General features: G+C 52.4%; 1 protein-coding gene across 1 annotated transcript; it reads left to right on the top strand.

Moving 5' to 3' along the window:
• Positions 1 to 4,407: 4,407 nt before the first annotated feature.
• Positions 4,408 to 16,275, top strand: LOC118857943 (serine-rich adhesin for platelets-like). The gene has a single exon (XM_036768403.1). It carries the CDS (start codon positions 4,408 to 4,410, stop codon positions 16,273 to 16,275), a length of 11,868 nt encoding a protein of 3,955 aa, XP_036624298.1.
• Positions 16,276 to 16,351: the final 76 nt, after the last annotated feature.

Below are 16,351 nucleotides of genomic sequence, written 5' to 3'. Positions count from 1 at the left end.
AGCCACTACTTCCTCAGGGACCACAGCAACAGCTACACCTTCCCCAGGCTCCATATTGACTACCTTCACAGCTCAGAGTAACAAAGAGTCTGAAAGCACAATAACTGTGAACACCCAGGCTATGACCCTTTCCGAAAGCACAACATCGGCTACCACTACTTTAACAGGGACTTCAACAACAGGCACACCTTCATCTGCTAACGCTGGGACAACTACCACAGCTCAGAGTACCACGGTATCAAAAAGCATAACCACTCAGACAACCCAGGCTCTGACTTCTACCCAAAGGACATCTGTGGGAGCCTCTACTTCCTCAGAGACCACAGCAACAGCTACACCTTCCCCTGGCTCCACCTTGACTACCCTCACAGTTCACAGTACCACACAGTCTGAAAGCACAACAACTGGGACCACCCAGGGTGTCACCACTACGAAAAGAACAACAGCAACTGCCACGACTTTATCGGGAACCTCACCAATGACCTCACCTTCCCCAAGCTTCTCTACAAACAGCCCCACAACTCAGAGTACCACCCACTCTGACAGCATGACACCTGTAAGCACCCTGCCTGTTACCCCCACTGAAAGTACAACAGCAGCTGCCACTACTTTCCCAGGGACTTCAGCAACACAAACACCTTCCTCTGCTTATACTGGGACAACTTCCACAACTTCCACAGCTCAGGGTATGACCGAGTCTGAAATCACAACCACTCTGACAACGCAGGCTCTCACCCCTACCCAAGGGACATCTGTAGCAGCAACTTCTTCCTCAGGGACCACAGGAACAGCTACACATTCACCTAGCTCCACCTCAACAACCCTCACAGCTCAGAGTACCACTGAGTCTGACAGCATCCCAACTCTGAGAACGCAACCTGTTACCCCTACTGCAAGTACAACAGGAGCTTACACTACTCCCCCAGAGACCACAGCAACAGCTACACCTTCCTCCGCTTACAATAGGACAACTTCCACAGCTCAGAGCATGACCGGGTCTGAAATTACAACCACTCTGACAACCCAGACTCTGAACCCTACCCAAGGAACATCTGTAGCAGCCACTACTTCCTCAGGGACCACAGCAACAGCTACACCTTCCCCTGGCTCCACCTCGACTAGCCTCACAGCTGAGACTACTACTGAGTCTGAAAGCACAGTAACTGTGAACACCCAAGCTGTCACCCTTCCAGAAAGTACAACACCAGCTGCCACTACTGCCCCAGGGCCCTCAACAACGGCCACACCTTCTCAAGACTTCTCCTCAAACAGCCCCACATCTCAGAGTACCACCGACTCTGACAGCACGACAACTGTGAGAACCCAGGATGTCACCCTTCCAGAAAGTACAACAGCAGCTGCCAATACTTCCCCAGGAATTTCACCAACACCCACACCTTCCTCTGGTTACATGGAGACAACTTCCACAGCTCAGAGTACCACTGAGTCTGACAGCACGCCAACTCTGAGAAAGCAACCTGTTACCCCTACTGCAAGTACAGCAGGAGCTTACCCTACTCCCCCAGAGAATTCACCAACAGCCACACCTTCCTCCGCTTACAATAGGACAACTTCCACAGCTCAGAGCATGACCGGGTCTGAAATCACAACCTCTCTGACAACCCAGGCTCTCACCCCTACCCAAGGAACATCTGTGGGAGCCACTACTTCCTCAGGGACCACAGCAACAGCTACACCTTCCCCAGGCTCCATATTGACTACCTTCACAGCTCAGAGTAACACAGAGTCTGAAAGCACAATAACTGTGAACACCCAGGCTATGACCCTTTCCGAAAGCACAACATCGGCTACCACTACTTTAACAGGGACTTCAACAACAGGCACACCTTCATCTGCTAACGCTGGGACAACTACCACACCTCAGAGTACCACGGTATCAGAAAGCATAACCACTCAGACAACCCAGGCTCTGACTTCTACCCAAAGGACATCTGTGGGAGCCTCTACTTCCTCAGAGACCACAGCAACAGCTACACCTTCCACTGGCTCCACCTCGACTAGCCTCACAGCTGAGACTACTACTGAGTCTGAAAGCACAGTAACTGTGAACACCCAAGCTGTCACCCTTCCAGAAAGTACAACACCAGCTGCCACTACTGCCCCAGGGCCCTCAACAACGGCCACACCTTCTCAAGACTTCTCCTCAAACAGCCCCACATCTCAGAGTACCACCGACTCTGACAGCACGACAACTGTGAGAACCCAGGATGTCACCCTTCCAGAAAGTACAACAGCAGCTGCCAATACTTCCCCAGGAATTTCACCAACAACCACACCTTCCTCTGGTTACATGGAGACAGCTTCCACAGCTCAGAGTACCACTGAGTCTGACAGCACGCCAACTCTGAGAACGCAACCTGTTACCCCTACTGCAAGTACAGCAGGAGCTTACCCTACTCCCCCAGAGAATTCACCAACAGCCACACCTTCCTCCGCTTACAATAGGACAACTTCCACAGCTCAGAGCATGACCGGGTCTGAAATCACAACCTCTCTGACAACCCTAGCTCTCACCCCTACCCAAAGCATATCTGTGGGAGCCACTACTTCCTCAGGGACCACAGCAACAGCTACACCTTCCCCAGGCTCCATATTGACTACCTTCACAGCTCAGAGTAACAAAGAGTATGAAAGCACACTAACTGTGAACACCCAGGCTGTCACCCTTCCAGAAAGTACAGCAGCAGCTGCCAATACTTCCCCAGGGACTTCACAAACGTCCACACCTTCCTCTGGTTACATGGAGACAACTTCCACAGCTCAGAGTACCACTGAGTCTGACAGCACGCCAACTCTGAGAACCCAACCTGTTACCCCTACTGCAAGTACAGCAGGAGCTTACCCTACTCCCCCAGAGACTTCACCAACAGCCACACCTTCCTTCTCTTACAATAGGACAACTTCCACAGCTCAGAGCATGACCGGGTCTAAAATCACAACCTCTCTGACAACCCAGGCTCTCACCCCTACCCAAGGAACATCTGTGGGAGCCACTACTTCCTCAGGGACCACAGCAACAGCTACACGTTCCCCGGGCTCCATATTGACTACCTTCACAGCTCAGAGTAACACAGAGTCTGAAAGCACAACTCTGACCACCCAGGCTATGACCCTTCCCGAAAGCACAACATCAGCTGCCACTACTTTAACAGGGACTTCAACAACAGCCACACCTTCATCTGCTAACACTGGGACAACTTCCACAGCTCAGAGTACCACGGTATCAGAAAGCATAACCACTCAGACAACCCAGGCTCTGACCTCTACCCAAGGGACATCTGTGGGAGCAACTACTTCCTCAGAGACCACAGCAACAGCTACACCTTCCCCTGGCTCCACCTCGACTACCCTCACAGTTCACAGTACCACACAGTCTGAAAGCACAACAACTGGGACCACCCAGGGTGTCACCACTACGAAAAGAACAACAGCAACTGCCACGACTTTATCGGGAACCTCACCAATGACCTCACCTTCCCCAAGCTTCTCTACAAACAGCCCCACAACCCAGAGTACCACCCACTCTGACAGCATGACACCTGTAGGCACTCTGCCTGTTACCCCCACTGAAAGTACAACAGCAGCTGCCACTACTTTCCCAGGGACTTCAGCAACACAAACACCTTCCTCTGCTTACACTGGGATAACTTCCACAGCTCAGAGCATGACCGGGTCTGAAATCACAACCTCTCTGACAACCCAGGCTCTGAGTCCTACCCAAGGGACATCTGTAGCAGCCACTTCTTCCTCAGGGACCACAGGAACAGCTACACATTCACCTAGCTCCACCTCAACAACCCTCACAGCTCAGAGTACCACTGAGTCTGACAGCATCCCAACTCTGAGAACGCAACCTGTTACCCCTACTGCAAGTACAACAGGAGCTTACACTACTCCCCCAGAGACTTCACCAACAGCCACACCTTCCTCCGCTTACAATACGACAACTTCCACAGCTCAGAGCATGACCGGCACTGAAATTACAACCACTCTGACAACCCAGACTCTGAACCCTACCCAAGGGACATCTGTAGCAGCCACTACTTCCTCAGGGACCACAGCAACAGCTACACCTTCCCCTGGCTCCACCTCGACTAGCCTCACAGCTGAGACTACTACTGAGTCTGAAAGCACAGTAACTGTGAACACCCAAGCTGTCACCCTTCCAGAAAGTACAACACCAGCTGCCACTACTGCCCAGGGCCCTCAACAACGGCCACACCTTCTCAAGACTTCTCCTCAAACAGCCCCACATCTCAGAGTACCACCGACTCTGACAGCACGACAACTGTGAGAACCCAGGCTGTCACCCTTCCAGAAAGTACAACAGCAGCTGCCAATACTTCCCCAGGAATTTCACCAACAACCACACCTTCCTCTGGTTACATGGAGACAACTTCCACAGCTCAGAGTACCACTGCATCTGAAAGCATAACCTCTCTGACAACCCAGGCTCTGAGCCCTACCCAAGGGACATCTGTAGCAGCCTCTACTTCCTCAGCGACCATACCAACAGGTACACATTCCACTGGCTCCACCTCGACTACCCTCACAGCTCAGAGTACCACTGAATCTGACAGCACGACAACTCTGAGAACTGATCCTGTTACTACTTTCCCTGGGACTTTCTCAGCAGGCACACCGTCTCCTGGTTACACTCGGACTAGTCCTAGCTCGCACAGTACCACCAAGTCTGAAAGGCCAATCACTCTGACTACCCAAGCTCTCACCCCTACCCAAGGAACATCTGTAGTAGCCTCTACTTCCTCAGGGACGACAGCAACAGCTACACCTTCCCCTGGCTCAACCTCAACTAGCCTCACAGCTCAGGCTGCCACAGAGCCTGAAAGCACAATAACTGTGAACACCCAGGCTGTCACCCTTCCAGAAAGTACAGCAGCAGCTGCCAATACTTCCCCAGGGACTTCACAAACGTCCACACCTTCCTCTGGTTACATGGAGACAACTTCCACAGCTCAGAGTACCACTGAGTCTGACAGCACGCCAACTCTGAGAATGCAACCTGTTACCCCTACTGCAAGTACAGCAGGAGCTTACCCTACTCCCCCAGAGACTTCACCAACAGCCACACCTTCCTCCGCTTACAATAGGACAACTTCCACAGCTCAGAGCATGACCGGGTCTGAAATGACAACCTCTCTGACAACCCTAGCTCTCACCCCTACCCAAAGCACATCTGTGGCAGCCACTATTTCTTCAGGGATCACAGCAACAGCTACACGTTCCCCGGGCTCCACATTGACTACCTTCACAGCTCAGAGTAACACAGACTCTGAAAGCACAACTCTGACCACCCAGGCTATGACCCTTTCCGAAAGCACAACATCGGCTGCCACTACTTTAACAGGGACTTCAACAACAGACACACCTTCATCTGCTAACACTGGGACAACTACCACAGCTCAGAGTACCACGGTATCAAAAAGCATAACCACTCAGACAACCCAGGCTCTGACCTCTACCCAAAGGACATCTGTGGGAGCCTCTACTTCCTCAGAGACCACAGCAACAGCTACACCTTCCCCTGGCTCCACCTTGACTACCCTCACAATTCACAGTACCACACAGTCTGAAAGCACAACAACTGGGACTATCCAGGGTGTCACCACTACGAAAAGAACAACAGCAACTGCCACGACTTTATCGGAAACCTCACCAATGACCTCACCTTCCCCAAGCTTCTCTACAAACAGCCCCACACCTCAGAGTACCACCCACTCTGACAGCATGACACCTGTAAGCACCCTGCCTGTTACCCCCACTGAAAGTACAACAGCAGCTGCCACTACTTTCCCAGGGACTTCAGCAACACAAACACCTTCCTCTGCTTATACTGGGACAACTTCCACAACTTCCACAGCTCAGGGTATGACCGAGTCTAAAATCACAACCACTCTGACAACGCAGGCTCTTTCCTCTACCCAAGGGACATCTGTAGCAGCCACTACTTCCTCAGGGACCACAGGAACAGCTACACATTCACCTAGCTCCACCTCAACAACCCTCACAGCTCAGAGTACCACTGAGTCTGACAGCATCCCAACTCTGAGAACGCAACCTGTTACCCCTACTGCAAGTACAACAGGAGCTTACACTACTCCCCCAGAGACCACAGCAACAGCTACACCTTCCTCCGCTTACAATAGGACAACTTCCACAGCTCAGAGCATGACCGGGTCTGAAATTACAACCACTCTGACAACCCAGACTCTGAACCCTACCCAAGGAACATCTGTAGCAGCCACTACTTCCTCAGGGACCACAGCAACAGCTACACCTTCCCCTGGCTCCACCTCGACTACCCTCACAGCTGAGACTACTACTGAGTCTGAAAGCACAGTAACTGTGAACACCCAAGCTGTCACCCTTCCAGAAAGTACAACACCAGCTGCCACTACTGCCCCAGGGCCCTCAACAACGGCCACACCTTCTCAAGACTTCTCCTCAAACAGCCCCACATCTCAGAGTACCACCGACTCTGACAGCACGACAACTGTGAGAACCCAGGATGTCACCCTTCCAGAAAGTACAACAGCAGCTGCCAATACTTCCCCAGGAATTTCACCAACAACCACACCTTCCTCTGGTTACATGGAGACAGCTTCCACAGCTCAGAGTACCACTGAGTCTGACAGCACGCCAACTCTGAGAACGCAACCTGTTACCCCTACTGCAAGTACAGCAGGAGCTTACCCTACTCCCCCAGAGAATTCACCAACAGCCACACCTTCCTCCGCTTACAATAGGACAACTTCCACAGCTCAGAGCATGACCGGGTCTGAAATGACAACCTCTCTGACAACCCTAGCTCTCACCCCTACCCAAAGCATATCTGTGGGAGCCACTACTTCCTCAGGGACCACAGCAACAGCTACACCTTCCCCAGGCTCCATATTGACTACCTTCACAGCTCAGAGTAACAAAGAGTCTGAAAGCACACTAACTGTGAACACCCAGGCTGTCACCCTTCCAGAAAGTACAGCAGCAGCTGCCAATACTTCCCCAGGGACTTCACAAACGTCCACACCTTCCTCTGGTTACATGGAGACAACTTCCACAGCTCAGAGTACCACTGAGTCTGACAGCATCCCAACTCTGAGAACGCAACCTGTTACCCCTACTGCAAGTACAGCAGGAGCTTACCCTACTCCCCCAGAGACTTCACCAACAGCCACACCTTCCTTCTCTTACAATAGGACAACTTCCACAGCTCAGAGCATGACCGGGTCTAAAATCACAACCTCTCTGACAACCCAGGCTCTCACCCCTACCCAAGGAACATCTGTGGGAGCCACTACTTCCTCAGGGACCACAGCAACAGCTACACGTTCCCCGGGCTCCATATTGACTACCTTCACAGCTCAGAGTAACACAGAGTCTGAAAGCACAACTCTGACCACCCAGGCTATGACCCTTCCCGAAAGCACTACATCAGCTGCCACTACTTTAACAGGGACTTCAACAACAGCCACACCTTCATCTGCTAACACTGGGACAACTTCCACAGCTCAGAGTACCACGGTATCAGAAAGCATAACCACTCAGACAACCCAGGCTCTGACCTCTACCCAAGGGACATCTGTGGGAGCAACTACTTCCTCAGAGACCACAGCAACAGCTACACCTTCCCCTGGCTCCACCTCGACTACCCTCACAGTTCACAGTACCACACAGTCTGAAAGCACAACAACTGGGACCACCCAGGGTGTCACCACTACGAAAAGAACAACAGCAACTGCCACGACTTTATCGGGAACCTCACCAATGACCTCACCTTCCCCAAGCTTCTCTACAAACAGCCCCACAACCCAGAGTACCACCCACTCTGACAGCATGACACCTGTAGGCACTCTGCCTGTTACCCCCACTGAAAGTACAACAGCAGCTGCCACTACTTTCCCAGGGACTTCAGCAACACAAACACCTTCCTCTGCTTACACTGGGATAACTTCCACAGCTCAGAGCATGACCGGGTCTGAAATCACAACCTCTCTGACAACCCAGGCTCTGAGTCCTACCCAAGGGACATCTGTAGCAGCCACTTCTTCCTCAGGGACCACAGGAACAGCTACACATTCACCTAGCTCCACCTCAACAACCCTCACAGCTCAGAGTACCACTGAGTCTGACAGCATCCCAACTCTGAGAACGCAACCTGTTACCCCTACTGCAAGTACAACAGGAGCTTACACTACTCCCCCAGAGACTTCACCAACAGCCACACCTTCCTCCGCTTACAATAGGACAACTTCCACAGCTCAGAGCATGACCGGCACTGAAATTACAACCACTCTGACAACCCAGACTCTGAACCCTACCCAAGGAACATCTGTAGCAGCCACTACTTCCTCAGGGACCACAGCAACAGCTACACCTTCCCCTGGCTCCACCTCGACTAGCCTCACAGCTGAGACTACTACTGAGTCTGAAAGCACAGTAACTGTGAACACCCAAGCTGTCACCCTTCCAGAAAGTACAACACCAGCTGCCACTACTGCCCCAGGGCCCTCAACAACGGCCACACCTTCTCAAGACTTCTCCTCAAACAGCCCCACATCTCAGAGTACCACCGACTCTGACAGCACGACAACTGTGAGAACCCAGGATGTCACCCTTCCAGAAAGTACAACAGCAGCTGCCAATACTTCCCCAGGAATTTCACCAACAACCACACCTTCCTCTGGTTACATGGAGACAACTTCCACAGCTCAGAGTACCACTGCATCTGAAAGCATAACCTCTCTGACAACCCAGGCTCTGAGCCCTACCCAAGGGACATCTGTAGCAGCCTCTACTTCCTCAGCGACCATACCAACAGGTACACATTCCACTGGCTCCACCTCGACTACCCTCACAGCTCAGAGTACCACTGAATCTGACAGCACGACAACTCTGAGAACTGATCCTGTTACTACTTTCCCTGGGACTTTCTCAGCAGGCACACCGTCTCCTGGTTACACTGGGACTAGTCCTAGCTCGCACAGTACCACCAAGTCTGAAAGGCCAATCACTCTGACTACCCAAGCTCTCACCCCTACCCAAGGAACATCTGTAGTAGCCTCTACTTCCTCAGGGACGACAGCAACATCTACACCTTCCCCTGGCTCAACCTCAACTAGCCTCACAGCTCAGGCTGCCACAGAGCCTGAAAGCACAATAACTGTGAACACCCAGGCTGTCACCCATCCAGAAAGTACAGCAGCAGCTGCCAATACTTCCCCAGGGACTTCACAAACGTCCACACCTTCCTCTGGTTACATGGAGACAACTTCCACAGCTCAGAGTACCACTGAGTCTGACAGCACGCCAACTCTGAGAACGCAACCTGTTACCCCTACTGCAAGTACAGCAGGAGCTTACCCTACTCCCCCAGAGACTTCACCAACAGCCACACCTTCCTCCTCTTACAATAGGACAACTTCCACAGCTCAGAGCATGACCGGGTCTAAAATCACAACCTCTCTGACAACCCAGGCTCTCACCCCTACCCAAGGAACATCTGTGGGAGCCACTACTTCCTCAGGGACCACAGCAACAGCTACACGTTCCCCGGGCTCCATATTGACTACCTTCACAGCTCAGAGTAACACAGAGTCTGAAAGCACAACTCTGACCACCCAGGCTATGACCCTTTCCGAAAGAACAACATCAGCTGCCACTACTTTAACAGGGACTTCAACAACAGCCACACCTTCATCTGCTAACACTGGGTCAACTTCCACAGCTCAGAGTACCACGGTATCAGAAAGCATAACCACTCAGACAACCCAGGCTCTGACCTCTACCCAAGGGACATCTGTGGGAGCAACTACTTCCTCAGAGACCACAGCAACAGCTACACCTTCCCCTGGCTCCACCTCGACTACCCTCACAGTTCACAGTACCACACAGTCTGAAAGCACAACAACTGGGACCACCCAGGGTGTCACCACTATGAAAAGAACAACAGCAACTGCCACGACTTTATCGGGAACCTCACCAATGACCTCACCTTCCCCAAGCTTCTCTACAAACAGCCCCACAACCCAGAGTACCACCCACTCTGACAGCATGACACCTGTAGGCACTCTGCCTGTTACCCCCACTGAAAGTACAACAGCAGCTGCCACTACTTTCCCAGGGACTTCAGCAACACAAACACCTTCCTCTGCTTACACTGGGATAACTTCCACAGCTCAGAGCATGACCGGGTCTGAAATCACAACCTCTCTGACAACCCAGGCTCTGAGTCCTACCCAAGGGACATCTGTAGCAGCCACTTCTTCCTCAGGGACCACAGGAACAGCTACACATTCACCTAGCTCCACCTCAACAACCCTCACAGCTCAGAGTACCACTGAGTCTGACAGCATCCCAACTCTGAGAACGCAACCTGTTACCCCTACTGCAAGTACAACAGGAGCTTACACTACTCCCCCAGAGACTTCACCAACAGCCACACCTTCCTCTGCTTACAATAGGAAAACTTCCACAGCTCAGAGCATGACCGGGTCTGAAATCACAACCTCTCTGACAACCCAGGCTCTCACCCCTACCCAAGGAACATCTGTGGGAGCCACTACTTCCTCAGGGACCACAGCAACAGCTACACGTTCCCCGGGCTCCATATTGACTACCTTCACAGCTCAGAGTAACACAGAGTCTGAAAGCACAACTCTGACCACCCAGGCTATGACCCTTTCCGAAAGCACAACATCAGCTGCCACTACTTTAACAGGGACTTCAACAACAGCCACACCTTCATCTGCTAACACTGGGACAACTTCCACAGCTCAGAGTACCACGGTATCAGAAAGCATAACCACTCAGACAACCCAGGCTCTGACCTCTACCCAAGGGACATCTGTGGGAGCAACTACTTCCTCAGAGACCACAGCAACAGCTACACCTTCCCCTGGCTCCACCTCGACTACCCTCACAATTCACAGTACCACACAGTCTGAAAGCACAACAACTGGGACCACCCAGGGTGTCACCACTACGAAAAGAACAACAGCAACTGCCACGACTTTATCGGGAACCTCACCAATGACCTCACCTTCCCCAAGCTTCTCTACAAACAGCCCCACAACCCAGAGTACCACCCACTCTGACAGCATGACACCTGTAGGCACTCTGCCTGTTACCCCCACTGAAAGTACAACAGCAGCTGCCACTACTTTCCCAGGGACTTCAGCAACACAAACACCTTCCTCTGCTTACACTGGGACAACTTCCACAGCTCAGAGCATGACCGGGTCTGAAATCACAACCTCTCTGACAACCCAGGCTCTGAGTCCTACCCAAGGGACATCTGTAGCAGCCACTTCTTCCTCAGGGACCACAGGAACAGCTACACATTCACCTAGCTCCACCTCAACAACCCTCACAGCTCAGAGTACCACTGAGTCTGACAGCATCCCAACTCTGAGAACGCAACCTGTTACCCCTACTGCAAGTACAACAGGAGCTTACACTACTCCCCCAGAGACTTCACCAACAGCCACACCTTCCTCCGCTTACAATACGACAACTTCCACAGCTCAGAGCATGACCGGCACTGAAATTACAACCACTCTGACAGCCCAGGATCTGACCCCTACCCAAGGGACATCTGTAGCAGCCACTACTTCCTCAGTTAGCACAGCAACAGCTATACCGTCCCCTGGCTCCACCTCGACTAGCCTCACCGCTGAGACTACTACTGAGTCTGAAAGCACAGTAACTGTGAACACCCAAGCTGTCACCCTTCCAGAAAGTACAACACCAGCTGCCACTACTGCCCCAGGGCCCTCAACAACGGCCACACCTTCTCAAGACTTCTCCTCAAACAGCCCCACATCTCAGAGTACCACCCACTCTGACAGCACGACAACTGTGAGAACCCAGGCTGTCACCCTTCCAGAAAGTACAACAGCAGCTGCCAATACTTCCCCAGGGATTTCACCAACAACCACACCTTCCTCTGGTTACATGGAGACAACTTCCACAGCTCAGAGTACCACTGCATCTGAAAGCATAACCTCTCTGACAACCCAGGCTCTGAGCCCTACCCAAGGGACATCTGTAGCAGCCTCTACTTCCTCAGCGACCATACCAACAGGTACACATTCCACTGGCTCCACCTCGACTACCCTCACAGCTCAGAGTACCACTGAATCTGACAGCACGACAACTCTGAGAACTGATCCTGTTACTACTTTCCCTGGGACTTTCTCAGCAGGCACACCGTCTCCTGGTTACACTCGGACTAGTCCTAGCTCGCACAGTACCACCAAGTCTGAAAGGCCAATCACTCTGACTACCCAAGCTCTCACCCCTACCCAAGGAACATCTGTAGTAGCCTCTACTTCCTCAGGGACGACAGCAACAGCTACACCTTCCCCTGGCTCAACCTCAACTAGCCTCACAGCTCAGGCTGCCACAGAGCCTGAAAGCACAATAACTGTGAACACCCAGGCTGTCACCCTTCCAGAAAGTACAGCAGCAGCTGCCAATACTTCCCCAGGGACTTCACAAACGTCCACACCTTCCTCTGGTTACATGGAGACAACTTCCACAGCTCAGAGTACCACTGAGTCTGACAGCACGCCAACTCTGAGAACGCAACCTGTTACCCCTACTGCAAGTACAGCAGGAGCTTACCCTACTCCCCCAGAGACTTCACCAACAGCCACACCTTCCTCCTCTTACAATAGGACAACTTCCACAGCTCAGAGCATGACCGGGTCTAAAATCACAACCTCTCTGACAACCCAGGCTCTCACCCCTACCCAAGGAACATCTGTGGGAGCCACTACTTCCTCAGGGACCACAGCAACAGCTACACGTTCCCCGGGCTCCATATTGACTACCTTCACAGCTCAGAGTAACACAGAGTCTGAAAGCACAACTCTGACCACCCAGGCTATGACCCTTTCCGAAAGCACAACATCAGCTGCCACTACTTTAACAGGGACTTCAACAACAGCCACACCTTCATCTGCTAACACTGGGTCAACTTCCACAGCTCAGAGTACCACGGTATCAGAAAGCATAACCACTCAGACAACCCAGGCTCTGACCTCTACCCAAGGGACATCTGTGGGAGCAACTACTTCCTCAGAGACCACAGCAACAGCTACACCTTCCCCTGGCTCCACCTCGACTACCCTCACAGTTCACAGTACCACACAGTCTGAAAGCACAACAACTGGGACCACCCAGGGTGTCACCACTACGAAAAGAACAACAGCAACTGCCACGACTTTATCGGGAACCTCACCAATGACCTCACCTTCCCCAAGCTTCTCTACAAACAGCCCCACAACCCAGAGTACCACCCACTCTGACAGCATGACACCTGTAGGCACTCTGCCTGTTACCCCCACTGAAAGTACAACAGCAGCTGCCACTACTTTCCCAGGGACTTCAGCAACACAAACACCTTCCTCTGCTTACACTGGGATAACTTCCACAGCTCAGAGCATGACCGGGTCTGAAATCACAACCTCTCTGACAACCCAGGCTCTGAGTCCTACCCAAGGGACATCTGTAGCAGCCACTTCTTCCTCAGGGACCACAGGAACAGCTACACATTCACCTAGCTCCACCTCAACAACCCTCACAGCTCAGAGTACCACTGAGTCTGACAGCATCCCAACTCTGAGAACGCAACCTGTTACCCCTACTGCAAGTACAACAGGAGCTTACACTACTCCCCCAGAGACTTCACCAACAGCCACACCTTCCTCTGCTTACAATAGGAAAACTTCCACAGCTCAGAGCATGACCGGGTCTGAAATCACAACCTCTCTGACAACCCAGGCTCTCACCCCTACCCAAGGAACATCTGTGGGAGCCACTACTTCCTCAGGGACCACAGCAACAGCTACACGTTCCCCGGGCTCCATATTGACTACCTTCACAGCTCAGAGTAACACAGAGTCTGAAAGCACAACTCTGACCACCCAGGCTATGACCCTTTCCGAAAGCACAACATCAGCTGCCACTACTTTAACAGGGACTTCAACAACAGCCGCACCTTCATCTGCTAACACTGGGACAACTTCCACAGCTCAGAGTACCACGGTATCAGAAAGCATAACCACTCAGACAACCCAGGCTCTGACCTCTACCCAAGGGACATCTGTGGGAGCAACTACTTCCTCAGAGACCACAGCAACAGCTACACCTTCCCCTGGCTCCACCTCTACTGCCTTTACAACTCAGAGTACCACAGACTCTGAAAGCACAACAAGTGTGAGCACCCAGGGTGTCACCACTACGAAAAGAACAACAGCAACTGCCACGACTTTATCGGGAACCTCACCAATGACCTCACCTTCCCCAAGCTTCTCTACAAACAGCCCCACAACCCAGAGTACCACCCACTCTGACAGCATGACACCTGTAGGCACTCTGCCTGTTACCCCCACTGAAAGTACAACAGCAGCTGCCACTACTTTCCCAGGGACTTCAGCAACACAAACACCTTCCTCTGCTTACACTGGTACAACTCCAACAGCTCAGAGCATGACCGGGTCTGAAATCACAACCTCTCTGACAACCCAGGCTCTGAGTCCTACCCAAGGGACATCTGTAGCAGCCACTTCTTCCTCAGGGACCACAGGAACAGCTACACATTCACCTAGCTCCACCTCAACAACCCTCACAGCTCAGAGTACCACTGAGTCTGACAGCATCCCAACTCTGAGAACGCAACCTGTTACCCCTACTGCAAGTACAACAGGAGCTTACACTACTCCCCCAGAGACTTCACCAACAGCCACACCTTCCTCCGCTTACAATACGACAACTTCCACAGCTCAGAGCATGACCGGCACTGAAATTACAACCACTCTGACAACCCAGACTCTGACCCCTACCCAAGGGACATCTGTAGCAGCCACTACTTCCTCAGTTACCACAGCAACAGCTATACCGTCCCCTGGCTCCACCTCGACTAGCCTCACCCCTCAGAGTACCACAGACTCTGAAAGCACAGTAACTGTGAACACCCAAGCTGTCACCCTTCCAGAAAGTACAACACCAGCTGCCACTACTGCCCCAGGGCCCTCAACAACGGCCACACCTTCTCAAGACTTCTCCTCAAACAGCCCCACATCTCAGAGTACCACCCACTCTGACAGCACGACAACTGTGAGAACCCAGGCTGTCACCCTTCCAGAAAGTACAACAGCAGCTGCCAATACTTCCCCAGGAATTTCACCAACAACCACACCTTCCTCTGGTTACATGGAGACAACTTCCACAGCTCAGAGTACCACTGCATCTGAAAGCATAACCTCTCTGACAACCCAGGCTCTGAGCCCTACCCAAGGGACATCTGTAGCAGCCTCTACTTCCTCAGCGACCATACCAACAGGTACACATTCCACTGGCTCCACCTCGACTACCCTCACAGCTCAGAGTACCACTGAATCTGACAGCACGACAACTCTGAGAACTGATCCTGTTACTACTTTCCCTGGGACTTTCTCAGCAGGCACACCGTCTCCTGGTTACACTCGGACTAGTCCTAGCTCGCACAGTACCACCAAGTCTGAAAGGCCAATCACTCTGACTACCCAAGCTCTCACCCCTACCCAAGGAACATCTGTAGTAGCCTCTACTTCCTCAGGGACGACAGCAACAGCTACACCTTCCCCTGGCTCAACCTCAACTAGCCTCACAGCTCAGGCTGCCACAGAGCCTGAAAGCACAATAACTGTGAACACCCAGGCTGTCACCCTTCCAGAAAGTACAGCAGCAGCTGCCAATACTTCCCCAGGGACTTCACAAACGTCCACACCTTCCTCTGGTTACATGGAGACAACTTCCACAGCTCAGAGTACCACTGAGTCTGACAGCACGCCAACTCTGAGAACGCAACCTGTTACCCCTACTGCAAGTACAGCAGGAGCTTACCCTACTCCCCCAGAGACTTCACCAACAGCCACACCTTCCTCCTCTTACAATAGGACAACTTCCACAGCTCAGAGCATGACCGGGTCTGAAATCACAACCTCTCTGACAACCCAGGCTCTCACCCCTACCCAAGGAACATCTGTGGGAGCCACTACTTCCTCAGGGACCACAGCAACAGCTACACGTTCCCCGGGCTCCATATTGACTACCTTCACAGCTCAGAGTAACACAGAGTCTGAAAGCACAACTCTGACCACCCAGGCTATGACCCTTTCCCGAAAGCACAACATCAGCTGCCACTACTTTAACAGGGACTTCAACAACAGCCACACCTTCATCTGCTAACACTGGGTCAACTTCCACAGCTCAGAGTACCACGGTATCAGAAAGCATAACCACTCAGACAACCCAGGCTCTGACC

The sequence above is a fragment of the Trichosurus vulpecula genome, chromosome 7, assembly GCF_011100635.1.
Source record: "Trichosurus vulpecula isolate mTriVul1 chromosome 7, mTriVul1.pri, whole genome shotgun sequence".
Classification (NCBI taxonomy): Eukaryota; Metazoa; Chordata; class Mammalia; order Diprotodontia; family Phalangeridae; genus Trichosurus; species Trichosurus vulpecula.
This window is presented reverse-complemented; position numbering and strand designations above follow the sequence as displayed.